At 52.3% G+C, this 23637-nt stretch overlaps 1 protein-coding gene across 3 annotated transcripts; it reads right to left on the bottom strand.

The window, feature by feature from the left end:
- Positions 1 to 140: 140 nt before the first annotated feature.
- Positions 141 to 23266, bottom strand: Hhipl1 (HHIP like 1). Of its 3 annotated transcripts, XM_005343532.2 has the most exons (9): positions 22918 to 23266; positions 17242 to 17888; positions 14122 to 14265; positions 11442 to 11770; positions 10739 to 10865; positions 10352 to 10497; positions 8779 to 8860; positions 4146 to 4228; positions 141 to 2292 (listed from the first exon to the last, which is right to left on the bottom strand). In XM_005343532.2, exons 1-9 carry the CDS (start codon positions 23188 to 23190, stop codon positions 1748 to 1750), a joined length of 2376 nt encoding a protein of 791 aa, XP_005343589.1. In that variant the 5' UTR covers positions 23191 to 23266; the 3' UTR covers positions 141 to 1747. The 3 variants fall into 3 exon arrangements, with proteins under 3 accessions (XP_005343589.1, XP_026636826.1, XP_026636828.1); XM_026781025.1 differs by lacking the exon at positions 14122 to 14265; XM_026781027.1 differs by lacking the exons at positions 141 to 2292; positions 4146 to 4228 and adding an exon at positions 4500 to 4724.
- Between the last annotated feature and the right edge of the window lie 371 nt (positions 23267 to 23637).

Raw genomic sequence — 23637 nt, 5'->3', positions numbered from 1 at the left:
CCTTCTAGTCTAATGTAAGAGGTGGCCACAGAGCCAGGCAATGGCAGCACAAGCCTTTAATCCCAGCACTATGGAAGCAGAAACAGGCAGAGCTCTGTGAGTTGGAGGCCAGCCTGGTCTACAGAGCAAGTTCAGGACAGCCAAGGCTAAACAGAGAAACCTGTCTCAAGAAGCCAAAACAACAACAACAAAATAATAAAACAAAGGTGGACAGAGGTGTCTTAGGAGTTGAAGGTTGAAAGAGCTATCTCTGCTAATCCTGACAGACCCAGTATACCTGCACAGCATACTGTCATCCACGCTCAAGCCTCTCCCTCGGATCAATAAGCAGGATAGGCTGTACAGAAACTCTGCACCTCGACCTGGAACTGCAGAGTGAAGACACACAGGACACAGGCTCCACGGCTCTCGGGCCTTGTGACTGCACGGCTTTGCTCCAGGAAGTGATGTTTTCTTTTTCTGTCATTTCCTTAACAGTTCAGGAACTTTCTTATTTATTTATTTCAGAGGACAACCAGTGTGGAGAGGGGCAGAGCGGTGGGGGTGAGCCCCAGCTCCCTTTCAGCAGGCCTCTGCTCAGCTGCGGTCTACAGGAGCGGACACCTGAGCCTGCACCAATTCCCCTGCCTGGAACACGGCACGGGCCTGTTCAGACCAGAACCCAGTGCGGGAATGACAGAGCCCTGGCCACAACTGCCTGACACAGGCCACATCCTGTCCTCCCTGCCTGGTGACTCGTTTGTTTCCCTGGCTCTACCCCTATCTGAAGCTAAGTTACAGCTATCCGCACCTGGCACAGAGCCACAGGTGAGGCCTTCTTCCATGAACAAGGAACTCTCTTCCCACAGAGCCCGAGAGAAGCTGCAGGCCCCGCCCTTTTTGCTCTGCCCCCTCATCTTGCATCCCAGTTTCCAGGTGTGTGGCAGGTGACACGAGGAGGGAGGGAAGGATTGCAAGTAGTTGAATTGTTGACACAGCGTGATGAGTAGTCTTGACAGTCCGAAGGCTTCTTAGCCAATAGATGGGGTGGGGGGTATCTGAGGATCCCCTGGGAGGTGATGAAGACAGTAAGGCGATAAAAGTAGACCCCACCATCTCCAACTGGAGCCCAGAGGTTGAACAGAAGCTTAAAGGTGCTTCTGTCTCATGAATAGGTGACGGTCAGAGTCTTCAGGGATGGAGGGGACCCAGTAGCTTGTCCAGGGTGCCTGCAGAGCGCAGCAAGTGGCCTTCAAGGTCCTCCAGGCCCTCTAGTCCACCTTCTGTCATGGATGCTTGATTCCCTTCAGCAGCCTGATTCCTGGTGTATGGCAAAGGCCCCCTGACCCTATAAGATTCTTCGCTCTGGCTTTCAGGCTGCCTGATCTTTTTTTGCGGTGCCTCTGACTGCTGCGTCACCTGCTCACACTGACCATGTTTCTCCGACCACGCTCCTGTTGGTATGGAGCCTGTCACTCAGCCCTGGCAGGGGAGGCCTAGCCCTTTCCCTCAGTCTAACACTGTAAAGGCAGCCAGCCTCCCCCATCAAGTGCTATTCCAGAAGAGTAGCTGCCCTCACTCTCAGAAGTGCTGAGAGGTAAGAGATCTTATCCACAAACCACACACACACACCCAAGGGAGACACAGAGGTCATATGCAAATGAACCTCCACCAAGGCAGGTGTGCGCTGCACGGGGTGCCCACAAACCAAAGGGGCATTCCGGGCTCAATCCTCCCAGGGTGGCAGAGTCAGGTAGATGAGGCCAGGCTACAGGTCCGGGTCTCGGTGGCTGCACTCGACGCCAGCGTCCTCTTCGTGCTTGCAGTTATGCGTGCCCACGCCTGCGTGCGCGCACTCCAGCAGGTTGCGCTCATTGCCCGTGCAACGCACGTCGTCCAGCAAGATCGGTAGCGCGCGACCTTCTCCGAACTCCGCGCGCTTGACTGCTCGCACCGCGTGCGCAAAGCCCAGCTGGCGACACACCACGGTGGCCGCTTTGGTGTCCCAAGCGTCATCGCACACCGTACCCCAGTGGCCTCCTACGAACACTTCCACGCGCCCGCGGCCTGGGCTCAGGCCGGCGGGCCGTACCAGGCGCACGGAGCCATTCTGGGGCGCGGGGACCGCGGTGCTGGGACGTCCCCGCCGTCGCCCGCCTCCCTTCCGGGCCCCTGGTCGTCGGGTGGGCCGTGCGGGCTTTGTGGGACGTATGGTGGGTGCAGGGGGAGCAGCTGTGGGGCGCTTGCGGCGGGGTGCCTTAGTTGGGGCTCGGGCCGTGGGGCGCGGTGTGCTCTCTGGTGTCCAGATGAACTCTGCGCACAGGAAAGGCCTGGGGTCAAAGGGAATCTAGCCTAGCTCAGCTATCCACCCGTGCAGCCCAGCCTGTGCCAGAAAACCAATCCTAAGGAAAGATGCCTGGTCTGGCTCCACTCCGACCCTAAGATTATGGTGCCTTTTGGTGGGCCAGCTGGGTTTGACGGATCACCCTGACCTCTAAGGATTCAAGCTCTGTCTGGCACTTCTTCAGTCATTCAGCAAGCCCTGGTTGGCGGGCAGGAGCTGTGTCCAGTCCCAAGCTCTGCCCTCCTAGGAGTTCCCAGGTTAGTGGGAAGTTCCCGAAATTCAGGCGCAGTAAGGGAGATGTCTAGACAGTTTACAGGAGCAAGGGACTTATTGCTTCCTGCCCTCAGTTTTCGATGAGGAAACTAAGGCCAGAAAGATGGAAGCCAGTGATAGCTTCAGAATGAGTCTCAGTACAGTCAGGGCTGCACAGAGAAACCCTGTCTGGAAAAGCCAAAACAAAACAAAAAAGATTGGCAAGGGCCCATTGCACTGTGGGTGGTGCCAACCCTGGGCAAGTGGTCCTGAGTTATATAAAAAAGTAGGCTGAGCAAGCCATTAGCAAGCAAGCCAGTAAGCAGTGTTCTCCATGGCCTTTGCATCAGTTCCTGCCTCCAGGTTCCTGCCCTGCACTGTTCCCTCAGTGATAGAGTGTGACCTGAAAGTTGTAAGCGGAAATAAACCCTTTGTTGCTTTTGATCATTGTATTTTATCAAGGCAATAGAAACCCTAACGAAGACAGATGGATTGCTGGATGGATGATAGCTGGGGGGAATGAATGGGTCAATGGATGGATACTGACTAGGTGGTAATGGCTTCCTGGATGAATGGTGGCTGGATGGATGGCTGAATGGATGGATGGATGATTAGATGTATATGGTTGCTGACTGGCAAAATAGATGAATAATAGCCAGATGGATGCTGGGTGGTCTGGTGGGTAGATGGATAGGTGGATGATGAATGGATAGATGGATTCATAAGCAATTGGATGATGGGTGGGTAGATGAACTGATGTTTGGATGGATGGGTAGGGAGATGAATTGAAGTTTGGATGGATGATGGCTAGATGGATGATGATGAACGGATTTATGATTGAGTGGATGGATAGTAGATTGATGAACTGACAGATGAATGGATGAGTGGATGGTGGATAGGTATATTGATGAATGGGTGGACAAGTAGGTAGATGGATGATGATAGGTGGATCGATGACTGGATGGGTTCATGGATGACTATTTGTGAGTGAATGAATGGCTGATGTGTTGATGGATTGAAGGTGGATGAATGGGTGAGCTGATGGACAGACAAATGGATTTACTTCTTCTCTTGTTATGCAAAAAAAAATCTTACTATCCCAAGCCACTGTTCCCAATGGAACAGTCCCCTCTACCCTTTTACAAGATTCTATCCCAGGCAGTCATTCACAGCCTTGAATGGCCTTCAGAACACAGGGTTTACTCATGGCTCCCTCTGTCCGGAACCAAGAGGGTTAAAAGTGCTCCACCCCCTTACGGATAAGACATCCTCTCTGTGTGCTCCTCCCAAGAACTCTGAGCATCCCTTGCTTGATACAGCTATCCTCTTCTTGCCACATCCTGCCTGAGGCTGCAGCCTCCTACGGTTGCCTTCACTGTCTGGGACCTGGTTGAAAGATCTGTCAAGCAAGATGCATTGTGCTTGCAGGTCCATGGACACTGGCTGGGGGTCTAATAGGTGTCAGACACGGTACTAGGTACAGGGGCTGTGGAAGCATTCTTGGTCCTTCTGGGGCCCCGCCTGACCTGAGGGGTAGCAGGAGCTCCTTCTCCCACTAGAGAACACTTACTTTCCTTGGGCACAAAGGGGATGAGACGACTCTTCACCTTCACCTGAGCAGGGTGTATCTTACACTTCCCTGGAGGTGCCCGTCTGCCAAACACACACAGAAGATCAGGACTGGGAGTCAGCCTTGAGCATCCTGCACCCTCGCGCTGTATCCTCCCACCCCATCACCTTCCCTTGCAGCGAGGCAAAGAGGGTAGGGGCCATACTGGTATGATCAGAGCCGTAACTAGTGTCCAGGCACTGAATACCTCTTACCAGGGGCCCTGCAGCACCCTGCCCCTCTGAAGCCCCCCACTCCACATTGCCCACCATGATCCTTTGATGCCCCATTCCTGCCCACCCCTTCTACCGCAAGCCTTTGATAAATCTCTCTCTCTGCCTCTAGTTTCTGGGTTTCTGATGGCACACAGTACTGTATGGAAAAATATGGAGCTAGTTAAGGCAAGCTAAAAGACTTAGTGCTCAAAAGGGAAGAGTCGTGGGAAGCTGACTTCAGCAGGCCCAGCACAGCCCTGGGGACTGCAGTTCAGAGAAAAGAATCAGAAAAGTTGCCGGGGTGTGAACAGCCTCCTTCCCCATCCTGCAGAAACACAAAGACCAGAATTCCATCTTAATTAGTTTTTGGCTGTTGATCTGTGATTCTTTGAATGGGTCCGACCCTGTTCCCAGACTGCCCCACGTGGGCCCAGGACTTCAATGGGGGTTCCGACAGCCTGGGATTGAAATAGCCACATGATGAGGTAGCCTCCTGATAGACTTGGCAGAGGAGGGGACATGTGCTTCTGCAAGCCACACAGACTTCTCAAAGCTGGAGGTGTAGCCATCTCTACTCTGACCTCCCATTGGGTAAGCAGAGGAGGGTGTTGTCTCTTAAGGAAATTAATTTTTTAATTAAATCTTTGTACGTTATGCTGCAAAACACCACAGTGGCTCTGTTTGGGCAGTGATCTCTCCCCAGGAACTTCCTCCCTATCTTCCTTTTCTACATGTCTGCTACCAGGCCCCTGAGGTATGGCTGCCAGAACACACATTTCTTCCAAAAGACATAAATAAAAGGGAGGACTTCTACCCACTTCTGCCTGCCTCTAACCCCAAAACCTTGAGAAAAAAAAAGTCAAAGTCCTTCTGGTTCCTCTCTTCATATGCAGGGACAATGAATCAAGAGGGAGGGTGTTGAAAAATCAAAGACCAGGAGCAGCTAGGGTGACATCTGGCAGGAATTAGGTGTTTAGTATAAGTGACAGGTCCTTAGAGAATCATTCTTTTTATTTGTTTTTCTTTATGTGTGTGAGTGTTTTGCCTACATATATGTCTGTGTGCCACATGAGTGCAAGGCCAGCAGAGGGCTCTGATTCCTGAAACTGGTTCCAGATAGCTGTGAGCTGTCATGTGGATGCTGGGAACCTAACCTAGGTCCTCTGGAAGAGCAGCCAGTGTTCTTAGTCGCTGAGCCGGCTCTCTAGCCCCAGTGTTTCTTTCTTTCTTTCTTTTTTTTTTTAATGAAAATAACATCAGCTTCCAAGAACTGTGAAAGATGAGGATGGCTCAGTGACTCAGCAGACCATGGCTAGCATCCCTTTGAGAGTGATGATGGTACCATGTGATGATCCTCAGGGACAAGCAAATGAGATGAGTGCGAGGCTGACTGTGGTCCAGGTATGAAGTCACCAAGATGAAAGCGGATGGGAACTTGTGAAAAACAAGATGGAGGTGTATAACGGGAGAAAGTATGCTTATGGCTTTGTGAAAAGAAGTTAATCATGACCCAGGTGGTGGTGGTGCCTGCCTTTAATCCCAGCACTCGGGAGGCAGAAAAAGGCAGATCTCTGTGAGTTCAAGGCCAGCCTGGTCAACTGAGCGAGTTACAGGATGGCCAGGGCTACACAGAGAAACTCTGTCTCGAAAGAAGAGGAAGGGAGGAGGAGAGGGATAAGGGGAAGGGAAGGGGGAGGGGAGGGGAGGAGAGGGAGTGGGAGGAAAGGGAGGGAGGAGGAAAGGATGAGGGAGGAAGAGGTGGAGGAAGAGAAGTAGTTATGTCATTAACTGATCAATTTGTACTTCTGTAAGTCATGAAACAACACACACTGTGTGTGAGGAGCAAGGAGTCTGAGAAGCTCCCATTTTGGCCTGGAAACAATAAGAGTGATGAAAACATGTTGACTAAATGAGATGTGGGGTCCTGAGACCAAGAAGGAACATATACTGGGCATGAGAGCATCTGAGAGTTAGAGGCCTGACGACTCAAAGCCAGCCTAGACCACACAAGACCTTGTCTTAAAAATAAATAAATAAATAAATAAATAAATAAATAAATAAATAAAACAAAAAAATAGGTGTGGGGGGACTAAAGCAATCTTCATAAAAACTGAGAGCCCCTGGTAGGGTGGTGCGTACCTGTGATCCCAGCCCTGAGGAGCTGAGGCAGGAGGATTGAAAATCTCAGTCCAGCCTAGGCAACATGACAAGATCCTATCTCAAAACAGCAAAGCAGGCACCAAGGAAATGCCTCAGTGGATAAGTGCTATCATGCAAGCCAATAATGTAAGTTCAGAGCTGCAGCACCCATGCAGAGTTGGCTGCAATCCCACATCCGTCATCCCAGCCATCCAACCACGAGATAGGAGACAGCTAGGAGAATGGTCCAGAAAGGCTTGGGCCTGCTAACCTGGAGACTAAGAACTGAGAGGTGCCCTCTCCGTGGCATGCCACGTGCTTGCCTGCACTCACATACATCACACACATGCACACACACATATACATACATGCTCGTGTGCACACACATACACACACATGGAAGGGGAGTTAAAAATTAGTAATAAATTTAGTCAGGTGTGGTAGTACACTTCTTTAATTCCAGCACTTCAGGAGACCTAGGTAGGTGGGTCTCTGTGTGTTCAAGGCCAGTCTGGCATACACAGAGTTATAGGACATCTAGAGCTACATAATAGAGAGAACCTGCATCCAAAAACGAAAGCTAACCCAGGGGCCTGGGGAGAGACTCAGGGGAAGCACTTATGGCACAAGAGTGAAGACTGGAGTTGGGAACCCAGCACTCCTGTAAATACGAGGTGGGCATAGCAACCTGTTTGTAATCCAAAGAGCACACAGGGAATCCCTGAAGCCAGCTGGCTAGCCAGACTAGCAAATTATGAGCTCTGGGTTCAGGAGAAAGACGCTGCCTCGATATATAAAGTGGAGAGGAAAGGAGGGAGGCACCCAACCTCCACATGCACACCCACACACGTGCATCCACATACATGCAAACACATACACCTATACCTATACACCACACACACACACACACACACTGACAATTACCTGTTCAAGAAAATGCTCCTCCAGAAGCCATACGTTTAGAGACTTATGAAAATACAAAAGACTTCCCCAAACATTAGGCTGCCACAATGGCCCCCTTGCCATTGCACACTTTCAACCCCGTGAGAATGTGCGTTATACAATGACCTTTCTGGCCACTCTCCCTCTGGATTAGTGTCCTCCTCAGCAATGGCACCACTCACTCCTGGAAGTGCCTCATGCTGTTCTGTAGCCATTGTCTTCTATGCAGACAGCAACACAAAAATAAACTGGAGAGAGGCTGGAGAGATGGCTCAGCAGTAGTTAACAGCACTGATTGCTCTTCCAGAGGACCTGGGTTCAATTCCCAGCACCCACATGGCAGCTCACAACTGTCAGGAACTCCAGTTCCAGGGGATCCAACATCCTCACATAGACATACATGAAGGGAAAATGTCAATGAACATAAAAGTAAATAAATCATAATAAAAAATTTTAAAATGAACTAGAGACATAACTCAAGACCTTGTGTATTCTAGACAAGCCCTCTACATTCCTAGTCTGTCCAACCCCTTCTCTCTCTCTCTCTCTCTCTCTCTCTCTCTCTCTCTCTCTTTCTCTCTCTCTCTCATCTCACTAAATTACCTAGGCTAGTTTTTAACTCTCAGAAGCTGACCTCAGACTGGCAGCTTCTTCCCCAGCCTCCTAAATAGCTGGGGTTACAAGTATATACCCCTATGCTGGCTGAAAACCACTTTTTTATGTTCGGTATGTATGTGTTTTAGGATTTCTTTACACCTAGTGTGTCTCAAAGTTTAGGGTCATTGGCTACTCTGAGGGAGAAGCAAAGAATCTATAGGCTAGGAAGGGGGTTCCAGGAAGATCATCATCCAATCATTCATTAAACACACCCTAGTATTTGCTCTGCAGCATTCCCAGGACCCGAAGGGTGTGACGGGATGAGGAGACACAGCCTTTATCCTAGAGACTCTGGACAGGTGAGACGCCACGGCCAAGTGACGACAACAGAGAGAGGACCAGGTAGGACGGGAGAGCAAGTGCGTCAGGGAAGGCACCTGGAGGCTACAGGGTGATACCCACGGGGCGCGCTGCCAATTACGGCGGGTTAGGGGCCCCAGCTTCATTCCACAATGGAGAGCTGAGAAGGCTTAGTTGTACACAGAAGGAGCTGGGGTAGGCCTTGAACCAAGGAGGGGACGTCACAGCAAAAGCTGAAGCAGGGAGATTGAGGTGGGGATGTGGGAGTAAGAGGAAGAAGGGGAGCTTACTGTCTGCAGTAAATCCATTGTCTCTTCCTAGGCTGTAGTTCAGGGACTCACCTGGAGGGGTCTATCACTTTGTAGATGACCCCGCGTGCGGCTGTGGCACTGGGCACGCCCGTGGACATGAAGTACAGCTCCCCTGTAGATGGGAAACAAGGCAATGAGAAAAGTGTCTGCAACCCAATGGAGACAATTCTGTCCCACTTAGCCTCCCCTCGGGCTCAAAGGCTGACCTCCCATCCCGTCCACCAGCCCTGAGGGGGTGTTGGGGCCACCTATCACCTCAGCATGCCTTTGTCGTCTGTGGCACAGTACCCAGGTATCTCATCCTGCTTAGGCCCATAGATGGAGCCTCCCACCTCCATCCAGCATTACCCTGCTCCCTGCTTCGATGGGGTTCAGCCAGGCCTATTCTGATGGCTATGATCATCTGGAAGCTGGGTCCCTATGTCCTATATATGCACAAGGACAATGCTGAAGCTGCCAGTGCTTTCTAGGGTGGCCCTGTCCTCTTGGTCTCTGTGCTGTGAATGCCTCTGGGGCAGCAGAGGTCCTTGTAACATCATTTGATGTGTCCAAAGCACACCTAGAGAGCCTGGGAGCCGGAAGAGGCTGTTTTGATCCAGCTGGCAGCACTGATATTTTACAGGATCCAGGGCTGGCCTTGGGCTAGCCAGCTCACTGCGCCTCCTCCTGGTTTGGTCACTCTGTGTCACTCAAATCACTGAGGAAGGGCTCTTGAGAACTGCACCTTCCTTCAGACTCTGAATTGGGATGCTGCTTCTAAATCATATTAGCCCCCTACTGACCAAAAGAAAAGGCTTCCAAGGGCTTGGTGAGCTTAGGAACCTCCGTGGGGCCTGGGGGGTTGGGGGAGGCTGGGGCTGCTCTTTGGGAAACTTACATTCTAATGGGGGTGGGGGAGTGTCAGTTCAACAAAGGTTTCCCAGACTAGGCCCTGGGGGCTTTGGGCACTGGGCCCTGCAGGGGATACCCCTCCAAAGGCTGTGGTGAGTGTGAGCGTTGCCTGGAAACTTCAACAAGCCTGCACCAGGGCCTTCTGGGGGCCCCTGGCCTTTTGTCTGGGAACAATCCCAGGGCCAAGGACAAAGGCAGGAGACTGGAGTGGGATCCAGCCTCTGTGGTCCCTTCTTCTCTCCCTTCCCCCTCTGTCCCCTGCTGGGAATGTGAGCTCCAGGAACAGGCTAGGAGGCTGTGCCTGCATGCTCTAAAATGTCAGCTTGGTTCCCTCAGTAGCTCAGACACATCTGCCATCAGAAACCCACCTCTTCTCTCACCTGCCTAAAACTCCTTACTGCAGGTCTTCCCCGAGCCTGCTAACGCTGGGGACTTGTGCCCATTACATCTCTAGCTCTCCCATCTACACCGCCATGGGGGTGGAGGACAGTTGCTTCCAGATAAGAAAAGGGAAGCTCGGGACAGAGGGTCTAGGGCTGATACAAGAATGCGCGAGGGAAAAGACCAAGCCCCAGAACACGCCCTTCCCCAGGATGAAAGTCATTTCGTGCTTGAGCTTCTTTAACGGCAGAAGCCAGAAAGATGGCCAGGGCTGGTGGCTGGTGACAGTGCCAAGCATGGGCAAAGGATGGCGGGGTCTTGGGATGCTCACCGGCCTCATCCTCTGCAAAGGAGATGATATGTGGATAGTAGTTGTTGATGAGGCCTGGGAAAGCACATGTCTGCCCCCGGCCCATGCAGACCTCACTGTACTTCCACTGCCCGGTCTCTGGGTTCTCGCGGAGGGACATCAGTCGCCTGCAGAGAAAGATAAACTATGAGGTCATGGTTAGTGTGCTGCACAAGGGAATCCATCTATCCACTCGTCCACCCATTCATCCACCTGTCCATCCATTCATCCTTCCATCCATCCGTCTTTGCATTCCTAAGAATGACCCGGATTTTCTCCCTGAGGAAAAGACCTGTTTGGTCCACTTCTAAGCAGAACCATACAAACGGGAACTCCTTTTACCAATTAGGAAGAGTGTAGGCCACTTACCCACTCATGAAATCGCCAAAAATGTAGAGGCCGTTGAGGTTGGGGTACTCGCAGCCCCGGTACACATAGCCCCCAGTGACTGATTTGCCCAGCTTGTGAGGGTAGGCGAAAATCGGCAGCACATCATCTGAAGGGCGGGTGAGAAAGTGGGTTCATCCTGAGGCCTAGTGCTTCACAGACAGTCCTGAGCCACGCACGGAGATGGCGTGGTCTGGGCAAGAAAAGCTCTCAAAGGGGCATAACCGTATTTTTAGGGGTTCAGCAGGAGGTGCGTGGTGAGGAGGAACCTAAAATATTGCTCGAAGGAAGCCCCAAAGAACAGGGAGGTAGGGAGTGGGAAAAGTCAGTCCTGTGATAGAGGCAGGGGACAAAGCTATGTGGAGGTGGGGGAGGTGGGGAGATGGATTCCAGGGAGGGAGTGAGGCAGGAGGGTCCCCGTGGGGTGGGATCTGGATTGGAGTTTCCCTGAGAAACGGGGCAGATCTCGATCTACGGGCCCAGGAGGAGTGGAGATGGCGGATAGGTCTGGGGTTCTGGAGGAATGCCGATCCGAGTCGGGAAGTCCCCAGGGTGATGGGATGGGACAGACTGGATCCATGTTGAGGGTCTGCGCAGGGGAAAGCTGTGGGCAGATCTAACGGGGGTGAGGGGTGGGGAGAGAACCAGAGGGATCCTATTTGAAGGTCCCCAGGGACGCGGTCACCGAGGGAGGCGTTGGCGCACAACTTGCGATCGTAGCACTCGAAGCCCTCGCGAGCACGCCAGCCATAGTTGCGGCCTCTCTCCACCAGGTCCACTTCCTCGTACTTGTTCTGGCCCACGTCCCCACAGAACAGGCGCCCACGGCCAGTGCCAGACATCGGGTCTCCGCGGTCGAAGGAGCAGCGCCACATGTTGCGCACTCCCAGGGCGTAGACCTCGGGCCGCGCTCCGGGGTCGTCCACGAACGGGTTGTCGGGAGGGATACGGTAGAGCGGGCCACGCTCGTTGCGGTCCACGTCGATGCGCAGCACCTTGCCCAGCAGCGCCGACCTGCGGCCGGGGCGGAGAACGCCGGCTGGTTACACTGGGTCCGCTCAGGGGGCAGGGACGGTGAGTCCAGCCCTGCTCAGCCATCTGCACCAGCCCTCTGCACACCCTCCTGCGTGTCTGTCCCGCACTAGCTGAGCAGCTCTAACTGCTGCAAGCTCTAACTCGCCACCTATCGCTGCACTGCCTCCTCACAACTGACCTTTCAGGTCAGAGCTGTCCTTTATAGAGGAAACCCGAGCTAGGATAAGCCGGCAACCAACCTGGTTCTAGAAACCCAAGCTCTTCACCACAACCGTCTATGGAATGCCGCTATTCTAAGCTATAATATTGTGGGTGCTTCTGTTCACGTAGTTATGCTATAAAGTTAAGATTGTACTAGAAAAAATATCTCCTATTTACGTTTTTCTCATAGTCAGTCAGGTGCTCCCACATAGCAGGGGTCCACAAAGTGCGGATATATCAAATAGTACCAAGTATAGTTGAGGGAGAGGGAACATGTGCTCTAATCTCCTGGCGGCTCTGGCGGGGAGGGTGAAAGTAGCTGATGGCTTCATTGACCACATGAGCAAAGTGATTCACAATGGGAAACATCTAGATGGTTCTCAACCTGTGGGGTCGTGATCCCTTTGGGGTAGAATATCATATATTTACATTATGATTCGAAACAGTAGCAAAGTTACAGTTGCAGAGTGGCAATGAAACAATTTAATTTTATGGTTGAGGGGGTCATCACAGCATGAAGAACTGTATAGAAGAGTCACGCCATTAAGTAAGTTGAGAACCATTGACCTAGAAAATACCTGGAGTTAGCAGGATGGAAGCAAAGGTTTTCTGGGTGGTTCCTGATGTGCCTACTCAGGGCATCCTTCGCCCTCTGTTAGCACATGGGCGCTGACTCCTCCCTCCAGCCTGCCTAACAAGGCAGAGTTGATGCAGCTCACTTAGGTAACACATTTGTGTACCTGTCACTGAGACATGGCATCAGAACCCAGTGTTTCCCTCACAGGTGTCCTGTCATAGTGATAAACAGGCCAGTGGCAATGGTTCATCCCTGTAACCAGGCACTCCAGGCCCCCGCCTTCACACCCCACATCCAGCTCCAGGATCTACAGACAAAAACCCCTAGAAGCAAAATGATGCTTTTTTTTTTTTCGAGACAGGGTCTCGGGCTGCAGAGATGGCTCAGTGGTTAAGAGCACTGCCTGCTCTTCCAAAGATCCTGAGTTCAATTCCTGGCAACCACATGGTGGCTTACAACCATCTGTAATGAGGTCTGGTGCCCTCTTCTGGCCTGCAGACATACACACAGACAGAATATTGTATCCATAATGAATAAATAAATAAATAAATATTAAAAAAATAAAAATAAAAAAAAGAGAGACAGGGTCTCTCTGTGTTGCTTTGGAGCCTGTCCTGGAACTAGCTCTTGTAAACCAGGCTGGTCTTGAACTCACAGAGATCTGCCTGCCTCTGCCTCCTGAGTGCTGGGATTAAAAGCATGCGCCACCACTGCCCAGCCAAAATGATGCTTCTAACTTCAGCTCAATTATCCAAGAACCCTCATCTTGTTCTTCAGCTTCAGCTCCAAGCACACGGCCAACATGAAAAGGTGGGATACTTCTCACTGTCAAACAGGGATGCACAAGCCACAAACTGGAATCCATACGCCCTCACTACTGTTACTTTCTGAGCCAAGAGAGACTGTGCATTTGGGATAGGAGAAGCTGGCTTCGTGGTTGGAGACTGGTTCTTCAGTCTGGAGTCCCGAACACCCCTGCATGCATGCACAATTCTCCATGTGTGTTTATGTGCATGCACGCACACGTGAGAGGAGGGGGCCAGGCCATTTGCTCAAAACAGGAAATAGGGAAATTAAGATGAGATTGCACTCAGCAAAACAAACAAACAAACAAACAAAAAACAAATTAAAAAGGAAGAAGAAAAGAGATTGCACTCAGTTTCTGGGTCTCTTATGGGAGTAAGAGACTGACTCTAGCTGCCCCTTTGTCATGGGAGTACCTGCCTGACCCCAGCAAGGCCCAGCAGGCCAGAGCTCACCTTGGAGAAAGTCCCATCTTCCCAAAGGCTCACTGCTGTCACTTCTCTGGTATCTGTGACAATAGGCACTGTTCCTGATCCTTGACAACCACAGGCACCTCCTTTCCTCATGACAGTCTCCCACGGAGCTTGTCATTGTCCTCGCTAACCAATGGGGGTAAGTGACTTAGCTGGGGTCCCAGCTAACTGGGGCTACCACCCTGCTCTGTGGTAGTGGCAGTGGCTCTCCCTCCAGAAACACAAGAAGTTCTGTGTGCAAACCGGAGCCTCAGCCGAGCAGAATCAGGGCATACTTGTTTTGCGCATTTCCAAACTTCCCAAAGGGGTCTCCGGCCATCCCGCCATCTCCAGTAAAGATGTAGAGGTAGCCATCATCCCCAAAAAGCAGCTGGCCCCCATTGTGATTGGAGGCTGGTTCTTCAATCTCCAGGATTATCCTAAAGAAAGATAAGCACCTGCTCAATAAAAGCATCTTCCAAATGACAATCCCAGACAGGAGTAAAACCTTCTCTCAGATGCCATTCCGCAGTGGGAAAGGCTTTCTTTCTCTTGTAACATGTTGTTTTTTACAACCTACAGGTAGGTTGAGTAGGGATCATTCACATCACTGTGTCACGGAAGGACCTGGATGCTCGAAGAGGCCAAGTGGTACCCACTCAAGGGCACACAGGCCATCAGCATCAGAGCTGTGGCCAGGACTCTGAACCAGTGTTTTCCAACTGCTTCCCATCCCTGGTACCCAAAGGAAGCTTGTCATCTCCTCCATTTCCCACTGGTGAATCAGAGCACGGTTGACATGTTCCATTGGCTGTTAGTGATGAGCTGTTCAGGACAGTGGGATGGACCCTTTATCCACACCCCCTGGGACCTCTTTACTGCCACTGGAAGAAACTTTCCCTGTACCCAGTCAGCTGGCTTCCCATCAGGACTTGCCATGGATCTGGGAAAGCAGGAGGAAAGGAGACACTGCTATTCTGTCTTGAGAAGCAGCAGGTATAATGACATGAGAATGACCACTGTGGACATCTCAGCCAGTGGCAGAACTCAGCCACACAAACTCCTCCAGTTGGTTCCTCCGCCCCAGCAGCTACCACATACCGCAGTTGATGATCTTAGGTCACTGGCCCTCCCCTACCCTTCTGCAACCCTCTCTTTGTCAAGTGGTTAACCCCTGTACTAATCCCCCCCCAAAAAAAAATGGGTCCCAGAATGATCAGGTTCAAGAGGACCAGTCACTGTACTGACCTCATTGTCAGTTATGAAAGCAGAACAGGAAAAAAACACAAAAACAAAACACAGAGTCAAAGCCTTTAGACCCCCGTCTTGAGTACTTCCTTCATCATCAACACCGGAGTGTTTCCATGGTGAGGTTGATACATATGACCCTTACACAGCCCCAAGCTCAGGGTCATCAAAGCAGAGGACAACGCAGTCTGTGGGTCACCCATGTGCCATGTGTGTGCAGGTATCCTCAGAGGCCAGAAGAGAGCCCAGATCTGCTGGTACTGGAGTTACTGGTTCTTATAAGCTGCTCGGTATGGGTGCTGGAAACTGAATTCGAGTCCCCCAGAAAAGGAGCAAATGCTTTAACTATAGAGCTCCCTCTTCTGTTCCAGGATGTTTGTTTGTTTTTAGGAAGGATTTCCCTATATATCCCTGGATTCCCTGGAAGCCCTAGAACTCACTGTGTAGATCAAGCTGGCCTTGAACTCACAGGAATCCACCTGCTTTGGACTCCATAGTGCTGGGACTAAAGGCTTATACCACCACATCTGATTTTTTTAAGGCAGGGTCTCAGGTAGCTTAGGCTAGCCTGAAACATGCTATATAGACATAGATGACTTTGAACTCTGGATCCCCCGATCTGATTGCCGCCACTTCCTAACTGAAGCAATTACAGGACATGTATCCGCCACTCTTGATTTCCAACTTCAGTTTTTATCACAAGTCACTTTTAATGTCACTGTTGGAGAAACATGTATTTCATCCTCCATCTCCCCTCTGTCTGATCCCTGGGACAAACTTTCTCCCACTGTGAAGTGGTCTCCCAGGCTTGAAAATTCTGTTTTTCTTCCCCACCCACCGGCTGCCAGATATCTCAAAAGTCAAAATTAATTGCAACAAGATAAGAGGTCTATCAACCCACAAAGCTACTGTTTTGAGGGTGTTTCTCATTTTTTATATGTCTCATGTCAACATTTCACAGTTTCATCAAATACAAGGTGTCCTTTTTTTCACCTTTTCACCAACACACCTGAGCCTGGTCTTGTTCTTACTTGCTTTTTACTTAGAGGTAGGGACAGGCAGCATCATTTAACTACATTTCCCATGCTCCTTTGCTAGCTGAACAATCTCAGCCAATAGAAAGCATTAGGGGAGTCAGATGTTGAGTTGGTGTTTGTGTTTCTGGCAATATCTATACAATAGAGGCCCTTCCCCCGTGATTCCAGTCTGATTGAGTCCCAACCAGACCTGCCCCACAGTTCTGGGGCCTCACTTCTCCCTGGGTCCCTCCATCCATAGGAGGCGGCAACTCCCTCCAGTGGCCCAGACTCAGTGCCTCCTTTCCCAGGCTGTCCTTCCAACACTAGCGACCAAGACTCTAATTTTCAGTATCCACTTCTGCCTGGGAAAGTCTCTGGAGCAGGGTGACCAAGCCAGGTCAACTCCTCCCTGAAATAGTTGGGCATAAACAACAGATAGTAAGTTCTCAGGCACTGGGGGGCCTAGAGGTAGGAGCAGATTAAATGGGGTAAAAGCTGGGCAGGGTCACCACGGTCTGCAACCCCAGTACTCGGGAGGTAGAAACAAAGAATCAAGAGTTTAAGACCAGTCTTTGACACATGGGAGGTTCCAGGTCAGCCTGGGCTATGCAAGACCCTGAAAGGGGGGGGGGACAGACAGACAGACAGACAGAGACAGAGAGACTTATAGTCTGGGCAGGAAAAAGAGCCCCAGCTGCCGGAAGACAGAGAATGGGGAAAATGCTGGCCGTAGGGACAGCAGTCCAGCAGGCCCAGTAATGGGATGTACTTTTTGGGCCAGACCAGGACTCCAGCTTGGATACTTCCAAGCTGTGTGACCCAACAGGTCACTTCCCCTCTGAGTTGTGACCTCATCCAGTTTTATGAGTCAGATGAAGCGACTATCTCTAGAGCCTGCAGCAGAAGAGGAGAGAAGCATCTGGCCCAGGAGGCCAGAGGCAGGGGTCAGGGCATGACCCGACACCAGGTCTGTTTTGCAAACTCATTCTTCCCCAGGCCCCAGAGCATGTGATTCAGGCCCCCATGGGGGTGTTAAATAGTCACAGTATTTAAAACAGACTTGCTCGTGCAGTCACAACTATGTGTGTGTCACGCAGCCTCCCACGTGACCACCCAGCCCTCCCTTGGCTGGGGCTCCCAGGAAGCCACCTCTCTGAGCCATGATCCACGGTGTTCTCATCATCCTCTGAGACTCTGAACTCGCTGATACGGATCCACTCTCGGAAGCCGACCGCCACAGAATAGTAGACATAGAGCTTGCTGGGGTGTGGGAAGCGGGGGTGGAAGGCAAGGCCCAGGAAGCCACGCTCATCCCCTTCCCAGGGGGACGTGAGCACTGCTTGGCTCACATTCAGGAAGGGCTTCTCCAGGCGAGAGCGGTCAGGCAGGTAGGTCCACACCAGCCCCACCTGCTCGGCCACGAAGAAGCGGTGGCTGCCATCCCCAGCATGTACCATGGCAACGGGGTTTCGAAGCCCATTGGCCACCTCCTCCAGACACAGCTGCAGGCAGCCCTTGGCATCAGCCACTACACGGCCCAGGTTTGAGTTCAGGTTCTCGTTGACCAGCAGGCTTGGGAAACAGTAATCGGTGTCATCTAGGGACAGGTAGCGGCATAACTTGGCCCTGTTGCTCTCCAGGGCCCAGAGCTCACGGTCGGGGGAAAGGTATCGAAAAAGGCCTCGGCAGGTCTGCCACATGTCCAGGCAATAATCCTCACAGAGGCCAGGCACTGTCCGCAGTGGGGTGGCCGGATCCTCGGCGTCATAGAGGTGGGCTGCATAGGGCGAGCATTCCTGTAGGGACAGGAGGGCTCAGAGATGCTAGGAGGAGTGTCCACACCTGCAAAATCTACTCCTTGCTTTTGTGTCACCATTCAAGGGTCACCTCCTAAGATCTGAGCTTCCCCTCCACACCTCCTTACCATTACTTCCTGGCCTCTGACTACTCAGGAAAACAAAGCACAGACACACAAAAAATAACTTTACCATGAACCTTCATTATAGCAAAATATGGCATTATGTTTGTGTATTGTCTGTCTTCTTTAGAATATGCACTCTATCAGAGCAAAAAAATGTTTTCTTTGCCAGGCGGTGTGGCACATGCCTTTAATCCCAGCACTCAGGAGGCAACAGCAGGCAGATCTCTGTGAGTTCAAGGCCAGCCTGGTCTACAAGAGCTAGTTCCAGGGCAGGCTCCAAAGCTACAGAGAAACCCTGTCTCGAAAAACCATCTTCACTGCTATATCCCAGACCCTCACATAAACCCAGGGCACAGTAGGCCACAGCAAATGGTGAGGGGACAGTGAAAACTAGTCTACCTTACCAGCCTTCTGGCCACCTCAGTGTAACTGTCAAAACACTCCTACTAGTCATTCAATGTTTATGAGTACTTCACAGTGGGGAAACTGAGGCTCAGGGCTCCCAGTGTCATTCAGTAATATGCTCGGTTAGTAGTATATAGAGGCATCTGAGTTTAGTTTCAGGTCTACCCTACTCTCTGCAGAACCAGACAGCCAGCACCAGCATGTGCACAGTACCTGTGTGAGTATGGGACCCACGCCTCTGTCTTCCAGGATATTCAAGGCCATCTATCCCGCCCTCAGCTCCTGTCAGTAGGACCCTGGAGCTGTCCTCCCTGCAGCTACCAACACAGAAGTCTGTGAGATTAATGGATCTCCTTGGGTACCACCTGACCAGAAAGGCTCTCAGGGTCCTTTCCCCAGCTCTGCCTTGGGTAGACCTCATCGCTTTTTCTGCCATACAGTTTCCCCACTTGAGAGAGGCTGTGAACCTCATTCAGATCACCATGGACACTATATGGGAGGAGAGTTACTGCCTCAAGAAGCAAGTCTATGAGTATGGATAGGTAACATGTCCGCCTTCCACCCCACCCAACACAGTCTTGCCAGACCATCTCCCTGCTGGGCTCACAGCAAAACACTCCAGAACCCAGGCTTCTTTTCTCTGGTACAACAGACCCTTGTTGATACTCCCCCCAACCCCAGGGCTGACTCAGTTCCCCAGAGTTTTAGAGATGCAATTCCTAGATAGAGAAGATGACCACAATATACACTGTCTGCTCGTACAGGAAACTAGGCTGGGGTTGAAGCAGAAACCTCAGTAGAAAGCAAGAGAACAGCAAACTTCAGAGCTGTGTTCCTAACTCCAGGCCAGGGTTCCTACTGTAATAGCTTCAGTCGTTCATGGGCTGTCTGTCCCCAGGTCCCTCTATGGCTGTGCACTAAGTCCCACCTGACAAGTTAAGGGCCCTGTGTGTTCTTGACATTTCTGCTCACTGCCCCCATCTAAAGTGTCATCTTTCACACGCTCCACCCTGCATTCTGTATGACAGGCCGGATAGCCAAACCCCAGACTACAGGGCCAGCCCTCCCGGGATGCTCTGGATGCTCTCATTGGCCAGCAGTAGTCCAGGGAAGACCAGAGAAGACTGTGTACACACGGGCTTCACTTCCTTTCTGCAAGCCAGTGTCACTGTGACTCTGGTGTCATAGGTGAGGAACTTAGGCTCACAGTGGCCACATGCCCAGAATTGGCCAGACCAGGACTCAGCCCCAAGCTTTACAACAGCCAGCCTTGTGCTCTTGACACCAACACTTCACTCAACCACCACCAACACTTTCCACCAACACGTCACTGGCCTTGGCTCCAAAGACACAAGAGAGACACGATATAACCGGATAGCCCTTTCCTTGTGGGAACTCAACCAGAACACAGGGAGGGCACAGGGGCTCTGGGGACCTGGTGAGGCCTTTGGCCCACACAGTAACCACTGAGTCTAGCAGCGTCTTACATATAGTTTCTGTATTCTTTCTCACACACAGTATGAGTGTGGGGCTCAGACCAGAGCTACCCAGAATTAGTAAAGGACAAAAGGGGCAGGAATTGCTGCTGGCAGAGAGGGTGGGCAGTCACTTGTCCAGGGGTAAGCAGTGAAACATCCACAGGAACAAGGCGCCTGTCATCTGAATGCCCCAAGGTTGCCCCAGATCAGTTACTGACACTCATGACTCATGGCCTCAAGTCATGCCCCCCCCACCCGGAGCAACCACACTCCGCCAGGAAGACTGAGTCTTGCACACAATGTTCTCTCTTCGGGATGTTCCTTCCACCCTCACTTCCACATCTGGCAAACTCCTATTCATGATGCAAGGCCCAACCCACAAGTCTCCTCCTTCCTCCTTTTCCCAGGGTAGGCTCCTGGCCCTTGGATGCTCATGACACTCTGTCTCTGACTCACACATAGATTTTTCACCTGGTAATCTGTCATCTCCAGAAGCAACTTTCCTCTCCTGCCATCACCTCTGCTTCGCCAGAGGTGGCCTGGCTGCCCGGCCTGGCCATGACTCAGTTATCTCGTTGCCTGCCTGTCCACCCCACAGACTGTGGGGCCCTTGGGGGCAGGCATCCCAAGATCCAGCACACGATTTGACTTCAGGGCTGGAGACAGTGTTACGAGGTGACTACAGGAAGGGCTTTGGAGTCAGGGTTTATGCTGCATGTGTTTGGTAAACTCCTTACTTTTCTATGCCTATCTCACCCTCTTTAAGGTTGGAGAGAACTCCAGCGCATAGAGTTGTTGTGAGCAATGAACCGAGACGTCATGTGCCTGTTCAGTAAATGTTCAAATAAGATGAACCCCGAGGGAGTAACTCAATGATCACTCTTCCAGGCTGTCCCAGATTTCCGAGGGCCTTTGGCTACTTGCCCCGGAACCTTGGGAAAATCCCTTGCTTGTGTGTCTGTCTGTCTGTCTCCCAAAATGAAGGGAGAGGCTTTGGAGACTAAGTCTGTGACTTGCCAACTGCCTCTGGGCCCAGAGCACAGAACCAACTCCTCACTTGCCCTGGAGACACGTCTGTCGAGTGCCAGAGTCTGCTAAGCCCTGCTACAGATCACAATTCAGTAACTCCGCTGATGAACTCCTGCGTTCAGCTACTGAGAAGTGAACCACGTGTGAGCCACACACCAGCCACAGTGAGGTTGCCATCTGCGACCAAAGCCTGACATGCTTTCCCAGAGGAAGGCAAAGCCTCAAGAAGGGGCCTCCGCCAGACAGTGGTGAGCTCTAAATGATCCCTGATGGAAACCTATAGGTAAGGCTCCTTGAGACTGGTGGCAGTGACCGTGGTGCTCCCACACTCTCCCAGGACCTCCTCAGGGAGACCATGCCACAGCCTTGGCAGACTGCCTGTTGCAAGCTCAGTCCAGACATGAGGTCACCCCCAGAGACGCCTCCCTGGAGGTATGAGCAGATGCTCTACCACAGGCTGCTCAGGCCAGGCCATTTTGGGCAGGTTCCCGAGGAAAAAGAGGTGTCTCCTGCTAGCAAACACCCTCAAGATTGGTTCCTTCCTCCTCCGGGTCCTGTCCAGCCCAGCACATGGTAAATACCCTCTAAGTAAAGGTGACCTGGGTGCTGCAGGGAGACCAGTGGGCCTGTTCGGGTGGCCCTCCAGGCTGGGGAGAGAGGTGGGTGGTTCACCACACACTCTGGCTCTCTTGGGGTACACCAAGTGGAGTCTTGGGAGCTACAACAGGAACAGAACACTAGAGTACTATGCTGTCCTCTACACCCTTCACCTTTTGTCACCCAGGTGCCCTCTTACAGGGTCGTGTCACCCCTGAACAACTGCCCACCTTTTCTGAAGCAGCCACTGATTCTCACCCTCTCCCTGGACTGGCAAGAAAACAATAGAGGAATTACCTATTAATTTAATCCCAATTAAACCGCTCTACCTGAGTCATTTAATCTTCATGGCATGGGGTCGGGGGCAGAAATCTGTCCCTGTTTTAAAGATAATGTAACTGAGAGACTACCACGAGCCTCTCAAGTTCACAATCAGGAGAGGCAGTGATAGCAAACCCATCAGGCCTCTACCTTGCTCCTCTAGCCTGCCCCCTGCTGGCTGGGACTGGAACTTTGTACTGCTTAGTAGGGCCCCTTCCACTGATGAATCCCTTCACTTCACGGTCCTACGGGTTAGGGGACAGCCTTGGGGCTTCCCTGCCAGGCTGGCATTCCTGCGATCAGATCAGTCACGCAGAGGAGACCCAGGGGGCTGTGGTCAGAAACTCTACATTAACAAAAGGAAAATGGTAGTTCAGTGTGGATCGAAGTAAGGGCTCCACCATTAGAGGGGAGATGAGATGGGTAACGGAGGTCTAGGGAGGGAACCTCTCCCAGGTGAGAAGCCCGACCAATAGTAGAACGGAAAGGTGGATGTTTTAAGCATGTACAGCCCTGCAGGACTTGGTTCACCCTGGCCCTGAGAAATGGACTCACAGACTGCTCCACTGGGTATGACTGAGGATGGGTCCTTATTGGGATCAGCAGTACGAAGACTGTCCACACAGTCACGCCCCATATTTTGGTCACATCCTCTTCCCATCCATCCTGCCTTCCTCGGTCTAGCAAAGACTTCACCCTGGTACCTGACAGGGGCAGGGCTCTCTGAGATGGGACACCGGATGCAGATTCCAGGACGTCCCAAAGAATGGGACTCTCTACTCTCTAAGAGGAACTGAGGTTCCTAAAAGACCCAACATCTTTGCAAAGCAAATGAATGACAAGAGCTGCCCTGAGATGCCTGGTGCCAGCCAAGTCATTCCCTCTTGGACAACCAAACTCCAAAGTCCGGTACCAACTTCTAAACTCCGCCTCAGTGGGGTTGTCATCGCCTCAAAATCCAGGACCCACTCCTGAAATCTCGCCCTTATGGGGATGCCATCGCCACTCCGGCCCTCTCCCCCACCCCTCCCGGAGATCAGGCCCCGCGTGCCCTGCCACCGTGAGCCCGCTCACCTGGCACAACAGATCCAGCGCGTAGCCGGCACACGTCGCCCACATCCCGGCGTCCAGGCGAGCCTCCAGGGCCCGGAAGCGCCTGGCCAGCGCCGCGTCCTGCTCCGCAGTGCAGCAGCCGAAAGCCGAGTACTGCGCGCAGAAGCTCAGCGGCTGTGGCGGCCGGAAGGGCGGCCTGAAGTCCAGGCACTGCGGGTGTGCGGCGGCCAGAAGAGCACGCAGAGCCAGCAGCGCCCCGGGCCCGATCCCGGCCACAGCCCATAGCCCCGCCATCCGCACCGCGGTCTGCTGAGAGAGAAGCAGAAGGCCAGCCAGCCCCGCCGGGGCACCCCCCGGGGGCCGCGGGCCGCGCCCCCCAAGCGCCCGCCTCCTGCCTCGCCTGCACCCTCCCGGACTTCTCGAGGGGAAGTTGTTGGATTCGCCTTGCAGGCCTCGAATACGGGGACCCCTCTCGCTGGGGGTCACCCCTGCTTGGGAGCACTCTGCAGGACTGGAGAAGCGGGCCACAGCCTGGTTCCCGCTCTGCGGGCAGCCCCCTCCTCTTAGCCCAGAGTCTTTCCAACAAGAGCAGTGACCTGGCGTCTGGGAAGCCCCAGTTGCCCAGTTTCACAGTTCCACCTCTGAGTCTCAGCTTCTTCTCTTGGGGCGCTACTTACCCACCAAGGAGCAAGAACCCCAAAGCCCAAGGCAGGGACTAGTCCCACCTCTCTGAGCCAGACA

Source organism: Microtus ochrogaster, chromosome 1, assembly GCF_000317375.1.
Source record: "Microtus ochrogaster isolate Prairie Vole_2 chromosome 1, MicOch1.0, whole genome shotgun sequence".
NCBI classification, from domain to species: Eukaryota; Metazoa; Chordata; class Mammalia; order Rodentia; family Cricetidae; genus Microtus; species Microtus ochrogaster.
This window is presented reverse-complemented; position numbering and strand designations above follow the sequence as displayed.

Bases quoted from the DNA above. Each gene is read 5' to 3' on its own strand.
- Hhipl1 (XM_005343532.2), bottom strand. From the start codon at position 23,190: ATGGCGGGGCTATGGGCTGTGGCCGGGATCGGGCCCGGGGCGCTGCTG. The intron at 14,266-17,241 runs GTGGCTTCCTGG...ATCTTTCTTTAG, and splicing joins GTGGATCATGGCTCAGAGAG to GATAATCCTGGAGATTGAAG. The intron at 8,861-10,351 runs GTGAGCATCCCA...TCCCATCTACAG, and splicing joins CTTTGCAGAGGATGAGGCCG to GGGAGCTGTACTTCATGTCC.